The sequence below is a fragment of the Schistocerca serialis genome, chromosome 5, assembly GCF_023864345.2.
Source record: "Schistocerca serialis cubense isolate TAMUIC-IGC-003099 chromosome 5, iqSchSeri2.2, whole genome shotgun sequence".
Lineage (NCBI taxonomy): Eukaryota > Metazoa > Arthropoda > Insecta > Orthoptera > Acrididae > Schistocerca > Schistocerca serialis.
This window is the reverse complement of record NC_064642.1, coordinates 382,050,485-382,067,183: the sequence shown is the minus strand read 5'-3', so window position 1 is coordinate 382,067,183 and position 16,699 is coordinate 382,050,485. Positions and strand designations below refer to the sequence as shown.

General features: G+C 38.1%; 1 protein-coding gene across 2 annotated transcripts in view; it reads right to left on the bottom strand.

The window, feature by feature from the left end:
• LOC126480779 (centlein-like) overlaps positions 1-16,699 on the bottom strand; it is a 539,146-nt gene that overhangs the window by 18,657 nt on the left and 503,790 nt on the right. For both annotated transcript variants that reach the window (XM_050104082.1, XM_050104084.1), the window contains 3 exons: positions 13,969-14,119; positions 4,945-5,129; positions 2,782-2,868 (listed from right to left, as the gene is read on the bottom strand). In XM_050104082.1, the coding sequence (XP_049960039.1) occupies positions 2,782-2,868; positions 4,945-5,129; positions 13,969-14,119 (423 nt within the window). The remainder of the gene's footprint in view (positions 1-2,781; positions 2,869-4,944; positions 5,130-13,968; positions 14,120-16,699) is intronic.

The window sequence follows — 16,699 nt, the reverse complement described above, 5'->3', positions numbered from 1 at the left end:
GTAGATGTAGATGTAGATTTGTAGGGGAAAGGGTAGCCCAGCAGTGTGTTCTACCTCCAGTTAAACATGGTGGAGGTTCTATTATGGTTTGGGAATGTTTTGCCAGAGATGGATTTGGTGACATTGTGAAAATAATAGGAAGTATGGATCAGAAGAAGTACCACCGCGGACTTCAGTATCATGCAATACAAAGGGGATTGCGCTTAATAGGGAAAGGGTTCTCCTTACAACAGGATAATGACCCAAAACATTGGTCCGCATACTGTACAAACTACATTGCATCAAAGGAAAAACACAAAGCACTTAATGATATGGTATGACCGTCCCAAAGCCCCAATTGTAATCCCATTGAAATAGTCTGGGATGAAGTGGACAGACATATTAGGGAAGTTAATATATCCAGCAAGGAACATCTCTGGAGTGTTGTTAAGGATGTGTAGAATCATATAGATTCACAATACCTACAAAACCTGACTGACCGCATGCCTCGAGTTTGTGAGGCAGTCATTAAATCCAAAGGAAAATACTTCATAATGATTGTGATTGTATTATATATGTGGAAGCTAATATAATTATATTTTGTGAGAAATAACATTTGATTTGTGTTGTAACTCTGAAATACCAGGGTGTATTGAAATTAATGAGCAGTAGTGTAGGTATGAGTCAAAGGGAAGAAACATACCAGGCGTGGAGAGAGAAAGGGGAGGGGGGTAGCAATTTAAGGCTGGGGGGAAGAAGTGGTATTGCTTGTGGGAGCTTGCACGAACATGTTGGGGACAGGGACAGGGTAGGGTTGCTAGATACAGTTGAAAGGTTTGCGGGGAGGGGGGAGATGTAATGTAATAGGAGAGAAGTAGAGAAGAATTAATGGGTGAGTTGACAGAATACAAGGCTGTGTTGTACTGGAGTGGGAGCAGTGGAGGGGATAGGTAAGTGGGGACAGAGACTGGCAAAGGGTGAGGCCAGGGGGTTACGATGACATGGAACATATTGCAGGGAGAGTTTCCATTGACAAACTATGGTCAAGAGACAGATGGACCACCTAGTTGCAGAACATGCTGCCCAACACAATCTGCTTCACACCAGTGACTGCTTCACACCTTGTGCAATCTATTGACTTCAGCATTCCTGAATTGCACGGGAGGGAACCCTCTCTGTAATATATCCGACATTCCCATAAATACCATTGCCCTCGACCTTCATTGGTCCCTGTCCTCCACTTACTTATGCCCTTCTGTGTTCCCATTCTGGCACAACACAGCTTTTAGTTCTGTCAAACACCCACTAGTTGTTTTCCCCTTCTGTACTTCTCTCCTTTCCCACTGCCACCCCCCCCCCCCCCTTTCCCAAGCCTCACGACTACACATATCAGCCATACCCTGTCCCCTCCCACCACACCCCTGCATGCTCCTGTAATCAGCACTACACTGTCTCACACCCCACTCTGACATCCTCCTGCCTTCCCCGCCCAATACCTTTACCTTACTCCCACCACCCACACTGGATTTCTGTTCCCATCAGGCACAGTTATGAGTCAGTTGCACCACAGCTGCCAGACTCTGTGGTCATGTGTGTGTGAGTTGTGCCAGTGTGAAAGTGTGATGTACGTTTTGTACTTCTGAAAAAGGCCTTTCACCAAAAAGGTAAAATGTATAGCAGTTTTTTCATTGTGTCTTTCTGAGACTCAGCATCTCCTATATATGGTGAGTAGAAATCTATCCTCTTCATAATATTGTTGTTACTCCATCCTGGACTTTCCATTGTTTAACATGATACTCTATATGCTTCCTTATGATTCTTTTTATTCATAAAAAAGAAACTACCGACGGCAATATGTAAATGATAGACTGCTACTCACCACGAAGAGGCAGCATTGAGTCATAGAAAGGCACAATGCAAAAGAAAAAGCTTTTGGGCAAATTCTTTCCTCAGAAGTAGAACTGTTACTCATTCGCACAACAATAACTCACAGGCACATGGCTACTATCTCATGATGCTAAGCCATAGTGCCCAGAGACAGTAGCCATGAGCATGTGAGCTATAGTGTAAATGAGTGATAGTCATACTGCTGAGGAAGGACTTTGTTCAAAAGCTTTAATATTTCTAGTATTTTTAACAATGTGTGAAGAAACAGACATTGGTGTCGGTCTTGCAGCTGTACTAAATTTATGAAATTTATTCACAATTGCCGAATCTTTTTGACATGATCTGTGTTAGGCATGAAGATATTACCTGCTGGTGATACACGAAAAATTGTGCTGGACTAGGACTCGAACCTGGATTTCTCAGGTGTTGGCTATCTGAATCCTTGAAATCAAGTAATGTCACAAGCAATGGGGTTGTTAAGGCAACCACTCTCACCAAGCAGATATCCGGGTTTGAGTCCTGGTTCAGCACATATTTTCAGGTATCACCAATAGATAATATCATCATACCTAACACTGCAAATGTCAGAATGATTCTGCAATTTCAAATAAATGTCTAAAACTGTTTTTCTTTTTTGTTGTTCCTTTATGTGACTCAGTGCCTCCTCTATGTGGGCAGTAGCAATGTGTCCTTTCCTTATAGTTGTTATTTCATCCTAATCTACTGTATCAGCTGTGTTTACTGGCACGATGCTAATTCATGTAGCATTTATTCATCAGAATACATTATCCATAGGGTTAAACTCCACAATTATAATTAGTGGTGAACTGCATCAATAGAGCAAAAAAGAGAAAATGCAGTGGGTCTAAGAGTATTTAATTGACTATTGTATCTAGATCCCATACTGCAAATTACCTTTGGTGGAACTTCAGGCTTCTGTAAATTGCGATTATTCTTGTCTTGCTTCAATGGAATGTTGTCGTCATCTGTTTCTTTAATTTCCTGCAAGTATAATAATATGCAGTTTTACAGGCGGTTGAAAATGTGAAATGGATAAGATTATTTTGTTTGTATTATTCTGAAATATGTTTATGGAAAAATGAAAATGATATTATTAGTAGTAAGCCATTCAAAAATTCAGATGCAGCACTTCAGTAGATATTATTTCTTTGAAAACCTTATTGCTCGAGAAGAATGTGCTGCACTTAAACCTACTACAACATCCCCTACCCCCATTTTCCTTCCATTAGTTCACACAACATACTTGATTAACACTGTATAAACTTACATTAAAGCATTGTACATTAACAGTCTCTCAACCAGTATCTCTTTTGGGGAATTTCAATACAGCAAAATCAATTTCACTGCTCTTATATCTGCACCGACACAATACTTTCTCTAGTTTTATGGATTCTCTAGAAAATATCACCTACGAGCAGTCAAAATATCTGAGCAGTCATCTGAATTTACATCTACATCCATACTCTGCAAAGCACTGTGAAGTTGTTATACCCAGGTGCTCGTATGAGTGATTCCAATGACTCCAGTTGGGAATTGCTGATATTTTAGTCATAGGGTACTATGTTTCTCATTTTATGATTTTCACAATTTTGCATTTCTGAACATTTAAAGCAAGTTACCAGTCTTTGCACCAATTTGAAATCTTATTAAGATCCAATGGAATATTTTTGCAGTTTTATTTAGGTGGTATCATGTGAGAAACACGCAAATTGGGTTTCGTTGACTGAAGTTTTTGGAACCCGTTTTGGTTGAAGGTAATAATGTGTTGGAAAGCTCATTACAAAACTGAAAGAAATGTAGCATAAAAACAATGACTCAGGTAGAAAATGACCAACACCTTCTAAATTTTAGTATTGGAAATTCCTGAGTGGAAGAAAAACACAGCAAGAAAATTGAAAAGATATTACTGGAATGTATTTAGTGCTATTGCCAAAGAATGGACAGCCAACCGTTAGCTCCTTCTCAATAGTACTTGTGTCCCAGTTCTAGTCATTTCTTGTAAGTAATTAATAACCAGGAGCTCTATTTCAGCCCTGTGTACAGTATAAGTAAAGCTGTTTTCAACCCAAAGATTGGTTCAAACATCAAAATTCTATTACAAGACATGGCTCTATATCTGTATTTATTTTTTTCCTTTATAGTTTGAGAATACTGAAATGTTAATATATGCACAACAGGACATAGCTTGGGACAGTTGAATTGACATGATGTTGGCCCACTGCGAAAAATATAAAAGGACACCCTACAGTCAAACTACGTCAATAAAGAAAAGAGTCCGCCCCCCGGTAGCTGAGTGGTCAGTGTGATAGAATGTCAGTCCTAAGGGCTCGGGTTCGATTGCCGGCTGGGTCAGAGATTTTCTCTGCTCAGAGACTGGGTGTTGCATTGTCCTAATCATCATCATCTCATCCCCATCGATGCACAAGTCGCCGAAGTGGCGTCAAATTGAAAGACTTGCACCCGGCAAACAGTCTACCCAATGGGAGATCCTAGTCACATGACATTTTCAATAAAGAAAAGATATATAATTGCAAATATTGCTTGAATGAATTTTAAGATAGTTTGAGGATTCCCAACTACACAGTGTTTTCATATTTCAGGAATAGTGCAGTGCAGCACATTTCAGGAAGTGCAGTTGTCTTCTGGAATTTTTTTGTGAAGTTGAATCAAGCAATTATGGGAAAAAAATATTTCTGAAATGGGTTTGACTGCAGCTTCTCTTTGCTTATAGTCTAGTAAAGACACTGCCCATAAATTCAAAATATAAAAATGTCAGTCTGGCTGCACAAATCCCGTATGAGGCAGAAAGTAATATTAAATAATTTCCTATTACATATTCCAGTAATTCATGACGTTTTGTTTGAAAATCTGGAAGACACAAAGTTTTACATCTACAGGGAAAACACAAGAGGATGGAAAGGATCGTTAAAGCTAGAGAAGAAACACCCAATTAAACTATTAAACATTGTGCTTCAACAAGATAGAAGAGAAGTTAATGCTAATGCTTCCATTTCCTTTTCCAGATTTGTTGCCTGAAGGAAATCAACTATTCCTTACCTTAATGTATTCCAATGTGCTGTCAAGGCTGCGAACAACTTTGGTCAATTCATCAATGGGTCCCTCAAGATTAGGAAATGTGCCATTAATTATTCTAGATGTCTGTTCCTCAAGAGTTTCTTCCTTTTGCTGGTATGCAGTTTGTACAAGTGTCTTCATGTTCTGATCTTCATGCTTTTTACACACTGGAGATGAAATAATATGATGAGTTACTGACTGAAATGCACACAGCACACAAGAAACACAGATAATAAATTTTGTTCCCTAAATTATTTTATATAATTGTTTCCCACCTCTTGCAATTACAGTTGGTATAAAGAATGTGGGACAGTGTTCAGAGAGTCTTATCAGAATGACTCAGCCTTAACTAAAAACAACTTTGTCCAGAACTAAGAGTGTGTCATTATACACCAAAATCTTCTACATTTTCCTCTGATAATTCTGTAATTTCAAATAATAGTGTTTACATCATATGGCTAGGGACAGGAAAAATTGCATTAGCTATAAACAAATAAAAAAAGCAAAGTCAGCACTTTTTATTGACATTACACGAAATCATCAGTTTTTGCAAAAAGTCATAAAAATTTTGTTTCTCTCCTGATTCTCGTGAAGAAATCTTGTAACTCTGAGGGCTCCAGTTTACCTATATTGGTAACTGATAGATACTGAATACGGAAATCATTTATTGGCTTTTTTTTTCCTCAGCTCTGAGAAATGTGTATAATCTCAAAATAACAATTTATTTCCCACCTGGAGAACTATGGCTCTGTAAGTCTGTTTCACCAGATTTTACATTCCAGTGTCTGTTTTTTAACATTTTAGATGTGCATCACGGTTTCACTGTCGTTTACACTGATGGCTCCAAACAGGAGAATTTCCTTGGCTGTTCTGTAGTGTTCCCTGATCAAGTTACCCGGATTCACCTCCCTGCTGAATATACCGTTTTCGCAGCGGAGCTCCACGCGATCCTGAAGGCACTGGAGCAGATGAATCATGTTCGGGGCGATCGATTTCTTCTCTGCTCCGATTCTCTTAGTGCCTTACAATCACTGCAGAACCTGTACCCGACTGAGGAGATGGTCCAGCTGATACATGACCAACTGTACTTGCTCCAACGGCGGGGTAAAGAGGTATCCTTCTGCTGGGTGCCTGGTCATGTCGGAATATGGGGCAATGAACAGGCCGATCGGGCTGCCAAGGAGGCCTGCAGAGAGCAGGATGTGGTCCAGTGTCCTATCCCCTTGCAGTCAGTCATCGCTGCACTCCACAGGAAGTGCATGGCGTTGTGGGAGGACGAATGGCTGGCGGTGACGGCCAATAAACTGGTAAAGTCAACCACTCGGCCGTGGTGTTCCTCCTGCCGGTTGCTCAGGCGGGAAGAGGTGGCCCTCACACGTCTTCGGATCGGGCACTGTCCTCTCACACATAGCTTTTTATTACGGCAGGAGGATCCTCCGTTTTGTGATGCTTGTGGTGTGCACATCTCTGTCCAGCACATTTTAACAGACTGCATTTTATACCATGATGCAAGGGCAGAAGCACAAGTTGATGGAGATCTGCGTTCTGTTTTGGCTAATGATGAGACGTGTGTGTCTAGGGTTTTTAAGTTTTGTGATGTGTCTGGACTCTGGCCTAAACTTTTAGGTTGGAGGTTTTAGTGTATTGCAGAGTGGCTGACTCCTCCCCTTTTTTCCTTGCAGTCAGCCAGCCACTTCCATCTGCTACATTGTTTTAGCTCCCTCTATTATTTTCTTCCTGTGTTGTCCAGGTTTTACTGCTGACACCCTGCTTCATCTCACACTTCGGTGTGGGTGAGCACATATTTCTCAACGATTGTTACCAGTGTTTTATATTCCATTTTATATTCCTGTTCTGGGATTTTTCTTGACACCCGTCTCACTATGTTACTGAATGGGCAATGAAGACCTTGCGCCCAAAAATCCCCTCTACTACTACTCTACTCTGCAAGTCTATTTGAAATTTCTTTAGGATTGACACTTAGGCAGAAACATGTTGAGGTTCAGAACTGAGTTGTAACTTTCCACTTAGAACACAAACATAATCTTACATTTCACTCAACTTGCTCAAACTTGTAAACTATTCACTGTACAGAGATGGAACTGGTATCAGTGTCTTGCGGAAGAACTACATTATGTTTCCATTTTAGTTTTATCTGTGGAAAGAATTTTGAGAATGATATACAGAAAGTGTATGAAAGTACATTTTTTGAAAATGTTATCAGATTTTTGACATGCAGGAAAATGACAGAGCCTCTTTGTTGGCCCGTTTCATTTCACTGAGAGAAACTGTGTGCTCAGTTTATAATTAAATTGTTATTACATTTTCTGGTCGAACTTTCTATTTATTTGTAATGAAACAGAATAGTTATGTCTATTAATTGAAGCAAGAGAACTTATCTTCTCGGCTTGGAAGAAATAATAACTGTGACAGCAAAATACCTCTACCTCAGTAAAGCAACAATTATAATGGAAAAAGTGAGAGTGATTTCTTTTTGTGTGATTAAGACTGAGTTCCTGAGATGAACTTCTTTTGGACTCTGTGGCAGATAACTGCTTCTTATTAATAGTCAAAACTTATCAAATCAGAATTTTGCTGTGCAGTGTTTAAACTGCATGACAAACATTGTGCTGAATCCACCTGCATATCTTATCATGTGGAGAGTGAAAAAACTCCATCAACATCACTCTCATTGCGGTCATACATGTTTGCAGTGCACATCATTTCCCGTATCGAATTTTTAAAAAATAGCATTATTGTCCCATGATGCATTACGGTGGCTTTCTTCCAGTCTTCAGAGGTGACCTTCCCGACAGCTTCTTCCTTATCAGTTCTACTGGTTTATGAAGAGATATTAGATTCATAAGCTCCACTTTTTAAAATTTATCACTTACTTTGACCTTTTGGTGCTGAAGCTAAACATCTCCTCATTTGCTTTTGCCATGGTAGATATTTTGTCAATAACAACAGAGTAGTTGTGGCTTTTATCAATAACAATTGTTGACAAAGTAGCTCAATGGATATATGGCAATGGTCCAGCTGAGAAACGAACTTTGTTTAATGTTTGATGAACTTGCTTCTAACACTGTTCACTATTACACAACACACAATAGTAGCAACAGAAAACTATTAATCCCTCAACTATAAGAAATGAAAACAAATAAAATCTCAGGCTACTATGAGGAACAGCAAGCCACCTGAAACTGCAGTGGGAAGTGTTTTAGTGATGGAGGTGAAGATATGGAAACTGTGGGTAGTGCAACATCTACAGGTCTCACGGTATTGGCTTAATGCATGCCATGCCTTCCTCATGAACCTCGCCCCACTACTTCCTTTGCAGCTATCAATCCTAAAGTAAGTGTGAGCAGACTATAGATGTGATACCATTCTTCAAAAGATATCCATTCCAGTAACAGTATGACATTTCCCAATGCTTTTGTATAACCTAATGTACGAAAGTGACACATTTTTTAGAAATCGATATTGCAGTATATTGCTTAAACTACATATTTTCATAACATGAAAGCAAAACTGTGGAAAAAGAAAACATGGCATTTTATTTGTGGAAACATATAGATCACCATGACATCTATCACCTTCCAACCTAACCTAGGCCATGGTCTATGCAACATATCACACTGTCATCACAAACATAATTCACAATATAGTTTTAACCAGCAAAGCAAGCCGGTCACATGGCCATGCCAGCAGCATCATTGTGTTTATGTCAGAGAAGCAGAGAGAGAGGAGGCAGTAACAATGCACACACCAATATTCTTGCAAGTAGAGTCCTTCCACATGCTAGTTTTGGGTGTCCCAGCTTCCCATGAAGATTTTTCTGCTCTCTCTTTCTGTGTGCACGCGCGCACGCACCCACCCACCCACCCACACACACACACACACACACACACACACACACACACACACACACACACTGCGAGGTAAGAATCCGTGCTGGTTTGAATTGAACTTGATCGTACTTGTCATGTGCTGAAGTTAATTTTCACAATGGCTCAGTATCCTCTTCAACTTTCTGAATATAAAAAATAGTACTGAATAGGTATTGAAATAAACCTCTCATTTTTACCACCAGAAATATGTTTCCATGATGTCACATGCCCTGTATTGAGCAGGCACCATGTTGACTTATGTGCCTGTGCACTTTAAGTGCTGATTTTGTGATTTTCATGTTTATAATTGTGTACTACAAAACTATGAAGTTTAATTAATGCACTGTTGTTGTTGTTGTTGTGGTCTTCAGTCCAGAGACTGGTTTGATGCAGCTCTCCATGCTGCCCTATCCTGTGTGGGCTTCTTCGTCTCCAAGTGCCTACTGCAACCTTCTGAACCTGCTAAGTGTATTCATCTCTTGGTCTCCCTCTACGATTTTTACCCTCCATGCTGCCCTCCAATACTAAATTGGTGATCCCTTGATGCCTCAGAACATGTCCTACCAACCGATCCCTTCTTCTAGTCAAGTTGTGGCACAAATCCTTTTCCCCAATTTTATTCAGTACCTCCTCATTAATTACATGATCTATCCATCTAATCTTCAGCATTCTTCTGTAGCACCACATTTCAAAAGCCTCTATTCTCTTCTTGTCTAAACTATTTATCATTCATATTTCACTTCAATACATGGCTACTCTCCAATACTCCAGTACTTTCAGAAAAGACTTCCTGACACTTAAAATTACTGCACTATGCACTGCATTAATGAACTCTCCAAACTCTTGTCATTTTTGATTTGATATGTGTAGCATAAATATTAGAACATCTGACATCACCAGATAAAACTATTATCTGTATTCCAAGTTAAATGTGAAAGCTGCTTCTTTATTGTTGGAAGATGAATTTTTGGTAACTAAACCAGTAAGATATTGAGAAATATGATGGGCCTGATGTCTGGCAGAGATGAAGGAAACACTGAAGCACACTGGATTGCTAATAATTGGCAACCAATGCTGTACAATTGCAATAAACGCATGAGATGTTCAATTGACTCTTTTATTAGAACATGTTACGCATTTTGGGATTACACCCATCTTCAGACATCTGTTACAAAAAAGTACAAAACATAAGTGAAAAGCACATTCAACACATCTCAACATTACAGAAAATGAGATTGGATCATATGAGTTACATACCACAAACTTCAACTCCTTCTTAACCAACCAGGCATACAGCCTTGACAACTCAAAGAAAGTGTCCAATAACATGTGACTATAACTGCGACACAAGAAGTCGTAAAAGCAGAGTGTATACTGATGCTAAACAAGTCAACTAGCAGCGAAGCACCCTCGGTAGGGGGTGCTGCATGGTCATATGCTACATGTGTTCACATGTAATTTAATAATAATATACTCAGCATGTAACATGTAACAGGGTGTAATTACGACTAGCAACTGGAATGGTACTTCTGTACATGTTAACACTACAGGATTTAAAAAAAAATTTAAACCCAAAATTTTTACATTGCCATGCTATACCTATAGCCAGTAGTGGTACTAAGCACAACTCAAACCATATGTCAATATAAAATAAATAATGGAGGGGGAGGGGGGGGGGGTGTTCCTTCATGAATAAACCTTTCAACCTCCCAAATGTCTGAATGAACACCATCAAATTAAGTATAACCAGCAGTATCCACCATAAACTAAAACCCTGTAATCAGCTCACATAGTATTAATCCCTCAACTATACGAAATGAAAACAAATAAAATCTCAGGCTACTATGAGGGACAGCAAGCCACCTGAAACTGCATTGGGAAGTGTTTTAGTGATGAAGGTGAAGATATGGAAACTGTGGGTAGTGCAACATCTACAGGTCTCACGGTATCGGCTTTATGCATGCCATGCCTTCCTCATGAACCTCGCCCGCTACTTCCTTTGCCTTAGGCGCCGTCTGTTAAAGCCAACGGCAACCACCTCAGTGGCAGCCATCCACCTATCGAAATACAACCAAGTAATATTCATGGGCCATGATTGCCCAAATAGAAGCCTTCAAACAACAACTTACACCCCTCTGCCACATGGAAAAATGTTTAATCGTGAGAGGAAGAACGTTTTCATAAAACCCCAAAACACACTTGTGGGCTATACGTCATACATTCCTTATATAAACTAGTGGCACGACAATTGCCCAAGTCCTACCTATGCTATCCGGATACTTGAAAGCAGTAGATTTTTAAAAAACAAAAACAAAGCATTAAACACGTTAAAACTTTAAAGTCTAAAATCAATAAAATAAACCATTGTGTCACCGAGGACCACCCAAAGGATATGGTGGTGAACAAACGTGTATATGCCAACCTATCTACCCATCTAACTTTCCTCATACGACGTTAAACTAGCCAACCTCTCAGCAAAAAACCTAGCCTATCATAATGGTACGTGCACAAAACACTGCCAGCTCCTATAAAATACACATTGATAACTTTTTATGAGGGGCTAACAGACACCAAACTCAAAATAGTATCCATTCAAATAAGCCAAAAAACCAGTTATTCCATTGACACAGTGGAGAACATAACTATAATAACAATAGTGGGCTGGGGTGCCATATGAGGGAGACTGGCCATAAGCTGGCCCCGATAGAAGATAGCCTAAGGATTCTGCACTTAGAACCAAAAGAGAAGGTTTTAGATAACCTTGAAGATCTGGAGATTTATGCACGTATACAGCACGCTTCCTACCCAGTCTTTAATGAACAGGCTACCGGTGGGAATAACTGGGTTTTTGGCTTGTTTGAACGACTACTATTTTGAGTTTGGTGTCTGTTAACCCCTCATAAAAAGTTATCAATGTGTATTTTATAGGAGCTGGCAGTGTTCTGTCCACATACTGTTATGATAGGCTAGGTTTTTTGCTGAGAGGTAGGCTAGTTTAACATCATATGGGGAAAGTTAGATGGGTAGATAGATTGGCATATAAGCATTTGTTCACCACCGTACCCTTTGCGTGCTCCTTGGGGACACAATGGTTTATTTTATCGATTTTAGACTTAATGCTCTATTTTAGTTTTTTAAAAATGTAGAGCTTTCCAGTACCCGAATAAGATAGGTAGGACTTGGGCAATTGTCATGCCACTAGTTTATATAAGAAATGTATGAGGTATGAACCACATGTGTGTTTCGGGATTTTATGAAAATGTTCTTCCTCTCATGAATAAACTTTTTTCCATGTGGCAGAGGGGTGTAGGTTGTTGTTTGAAGGCTTCTATTTGGGCAATCATAGCCCATGAATATTACTTGGCTGTATTTCGATAGGCGGATGGCTGCCGCCGACATGGTTGCCATTTGCTTTAACAGATGGCGCCTAAGACGTTTTTGTATGTGATCTGATTACAGGGTTTTAGTTTATGATGGATACTGCTGGTTATACTTAATTTGATGGTGTTCATTCAGACATTTGGGAGGTTGAAAGGTTTATTCATGAAGGAACACCCCCCCCCTCCCCCTCCATTATTTATTTTATATTGACATATGGTTTGAGTTGTGCTTAGTACCACTACTGGCTATAGGTATAGCATGGCAATGTAAAAATTTTGGGTTTAAATTTTTTTTTAAATCCTGTAGTGTTAACATGTACAGAAGTACCATTCCAGTTGCTAGTCGTAATTACACCCTGTTACATGTTACATGCTGAGTATATTATTATTAAATTACATGTGAACACATGTAGCATATGACCATGCAGCACCCCCTACCGAGGGTGCTTCGCTGCTAGTTGACTTGTTTAGCATCAGTATACACTCTGCTTTTACGACTTCTTGTGTCGCAGTTATAGTCACATGTTATTGGACACTTTCTTTGAGTTGTCAAGGCTGTATGCCTGGTTGGTTAAGAAGGAGTTGAAGTTTGTGGTATGTAACTCATATGATCCAATCTCATTTTCTGTAATGTTGAGATGTGTTGAATGTGCTTTTCACTTATGTTTTGTACTTTTTTGTAACAGATGTCTGAAGATGGGTGTAATCCCAAAATGCGTAACATGTTCTAATAAAAGAGTCAATTGAACATCTCATGCGTTTATTGCAATTGTACAGCATTGGTTGCCAATTATTAACATAAAAATGATTGCAGGCCTCAGATGGGATATTATGTCCTGTATTTCACACTGGATTGCACCTGCAAATTAGGCTAACAACTATTATGGTCACAGATTCATGTATTAAGTCTGTGTTCACTGCTGTAGGTTCTTGTTTGAGTCATGGGATGACAACAAACTCAATAAATGCTTACATGGCAAAGAGTCTGTTATGTGTAGCTAGAATGGCGAGTCTCAGCTGTGAACGATATTCTGAAATGATAGAAATCCTTTCAAAAGTTCCTAAAGTTGCAATTTTTATTGCCAGCAGTTTATGCAACATCAACAGCATTTGGTTGCAAAGATATTTTTTTTCTTTCTCTGTTCAAATTTAACGGGTTTAATATGAATGATTTATCTTTTTAATAATGTAAATAAATGTAATCTGTGATGTCAATAAATATAATATAATTGATGGGTATATTTTCATTTCTAATGTGACACTAAAAAACAATGAAATAGGACAAAAATATGAAACATTTGGCTCTTCACAAATAAGCCATCAGAAAGTAATATAAAAATTGGCAAAAGAGAAGAACACTAAAATTGGCAGAAAATAATAAAAAAAAATGCTTGTAAAAAATAACACCGAAATTAGCCACAAAATAAAATGCTCACTGTCCTTACATATGACATATTACTATTAGTACTATGTCTGAGCATAATTTTTTGCTAAATAAATGCGCTTCCTCTCTCCTTAAGTTATAGAAAGCATACAGATATCAGTGTTTAGTGACTAAATTTTAGTTTACTTTCAATCCAAATAACACATACACTAATGACAAGGCGTTCTTGGAAGATGTTATCTCAAAATCTATCAGACTTCCTTTATGTAAATACATTTTCACCTCAACTAACTCTGTTATTGCAGCAAGTGTATGCTAATAAAGAGGTAGAACACCTTAGTTGAATACTTACTGACTGCTGGCTCTTCTGTTCCACACGTGTGATTCTGAGCATTATTCAGCATTTGCTCAAGATTCACAATGTGTCTGTTAAGTGTTGCAGTTGTTGCCTTTTCATGGTCTTTCTGAATCTGAATCTCTGCTCGCAGATCCCGCACAGTAGCCTGAAAACACAAATTTAAAAAAAAATGATGGTTTGGTTTCCTTTAAACATGTACCTAAAATATTTGAAAATACATTGAATACAGAAATATATATCCAATGTGTCATACTGCTTCGCAGTTAAACTAATCTAATGCAAAAAAAAATCAAGAGCTATTAAAATGTCAAACTGAAACAAATACTATATATCATGCTGAATGATAGTACTGGGAAATCATTAAACTGTGAGTAAGGAATAGTGAATACACAAATTGAAACAAATGATGATGATAGGTTTTATAATGGAATACATACATCTACATTTAAATCTACATCTACATGGATACTCATAAAAAAAAGAAAAAAATAATAAAATCACACTTCACTGCCTGACAAAGGGTTCATCGAATCAGCTTCACAATAATTCTCTATTATTCCACTCTTGAACAGTGCACGGAAAAAACGAACACCTATATCTGTCTGTGTGAGCTCTAACTTCCTTTATTTTGTTATGATGATCATCTCTCCCTATTTAGGTTGGTGTCAACAAAATATTTTCTCATTTGGAGGAGAAAGTTGGTGCTTGAAATTTTGTGTCAAGATTCTGCCACAACAAAAAATGCCTTTGTTGTAATGGTGCCTATCCCTAAATCGTGTATCATGTCCATGACACTCTCTCCCCTACTTTGCAACAATACAACATGTGCTGCTCTTCTTTGAACTTTCTCGATGTACTCTGTTAATTCTATCTGGTAAGGATCCCAGACCATGCAGCAGCACTCCAAAAGAGGACAGACAAACATAGTGTAGGCAGCCTCTTTAGTAGATATACTACATTTTCTAAGTGTTCTGCCTGTAAAATGCAGTCCTTCCCCACAATGTTATCTACATGTTCTTTCCAATTTAAATTCTTTGTAATTGTAATTTCCAGGTATTTAGTTGAATTTGACTGATTTATCGTGTAACCAAAGTTGAATGGATTCTTTTAGCACTCATGTGGATGAGGGTCAACTGCCAGTTTTCGCACCATTCAGATATCTTTTCTAAATCATTTTGCAATTTGTTTTGATTGTCTGATGAGTTTACTAGATGATAAACAACAGCATCATCTTCAAACAACCTAAGACAGCTGCTCACATTGTCTCCTAAATCATATATATAAGGAACAGCAAATGGCCTATAACACTACCTTGGGGAATGCCAGAAATCACTTCTGTTTTACTTGATGACTGTCCATCAAACGAATTGACAGGAAATCACGAATCCAGTTGCATAACTGAGACAATATTCCATAAGCACGCAATTTGATTACAAGCTGCTTACAAGGTACAGTGTCAAAAGCCTTCTGGAAACCTAGAAATATGGAATCAACTTAAAATCCCTTGTCAGTAGTACTCAATACTTCATGTTAGTAAAGAGCTAGCTGTGTTTCACAAGAACGATGTTTTTCTAAATCCGTGTTGACTGTGTGCCAGTAGACTTCTCTTTGTCATAATTCATAATATTTGAACACAATACCTGTTCCAAAATCCTGCTGCATATTGATGATAAGGATATGGATCTGTAATGTAGTGGACTACTCCTACTATTTTTCTTGAGTATTGGTGTGACCTGTGCAACTTTCTAGGCTTTGAGTTTGAATCTTTTGGTGAGCGAGCAGTTGTGTATGATTGTTAAGTATGGAGTTATTGCATCAGCATATTCTGAAAGGAACCTAATTAGTATACAGGCTAGACCAGAAGACTTGTTTTTATTAAGTGATTTAAGTTGCTTCACTACTTTGAGGATATTTACTTCTAAGTTACTAATGTTGGCAGCTCTTCTTGGTTCAAATTATGGAATATTTACTTTGTCTTCTTGGATGAATTCCAATTTGTATCACTGGAGGGCAACACCAGACAACAAACTAAAGTGATCAACTCGGGATTGATTACTGAAGGGTTGATGGGGGTGAGGGGACTGTTGAGACGAGAAGAAGTGGGTGTCTTGAGTGTTTGAAACTGGAACAAAAGGTTTATGAAGAATCAGGATGGAATTTGATGTATTTTTCATAAAATGATTTCAGCTATGGTTGTTTGCTTGGTTTTTTTTGTTAAGGCAGTAAACTGAAATTATAATTAACTTTTGAACATTAAATGTTGTTGGCATACTTACTAATGTAAAACAATGAAAAACTGTTAAAATGTAATTTTATTGTTGATGATATCAGGAGACAGCCTTCTCCTTACTTTTCAAAACAAAAATGCAATGTCAATTGACTTAACAGTAAATGTGCTTTCTATCGGATTAATTTTTCATATGCATCTTTTAACACTGTGAAAATTTCTAAATATGTCAGTGAGGAGTCAATAACCACTTGTTATAAGATGATAACTGACAGTTTATTGTAAGTAACAAATAATACTATTTCATCAGTTTTCCAAAGAAAATCATAATACAAAGAAAAGCATTTACAAATGTAGTGACTTGCATGAAGTTGTTGATGTATATTGTGTGTTGCACATGCCTTCATGTAGTTTAGTGACGTAACTGAATATGTTTCTGGAAGTTAGTAGGCCTACATAGTTTTGATTATATCAAGTGTATTTTTTTGTACTTTGCCA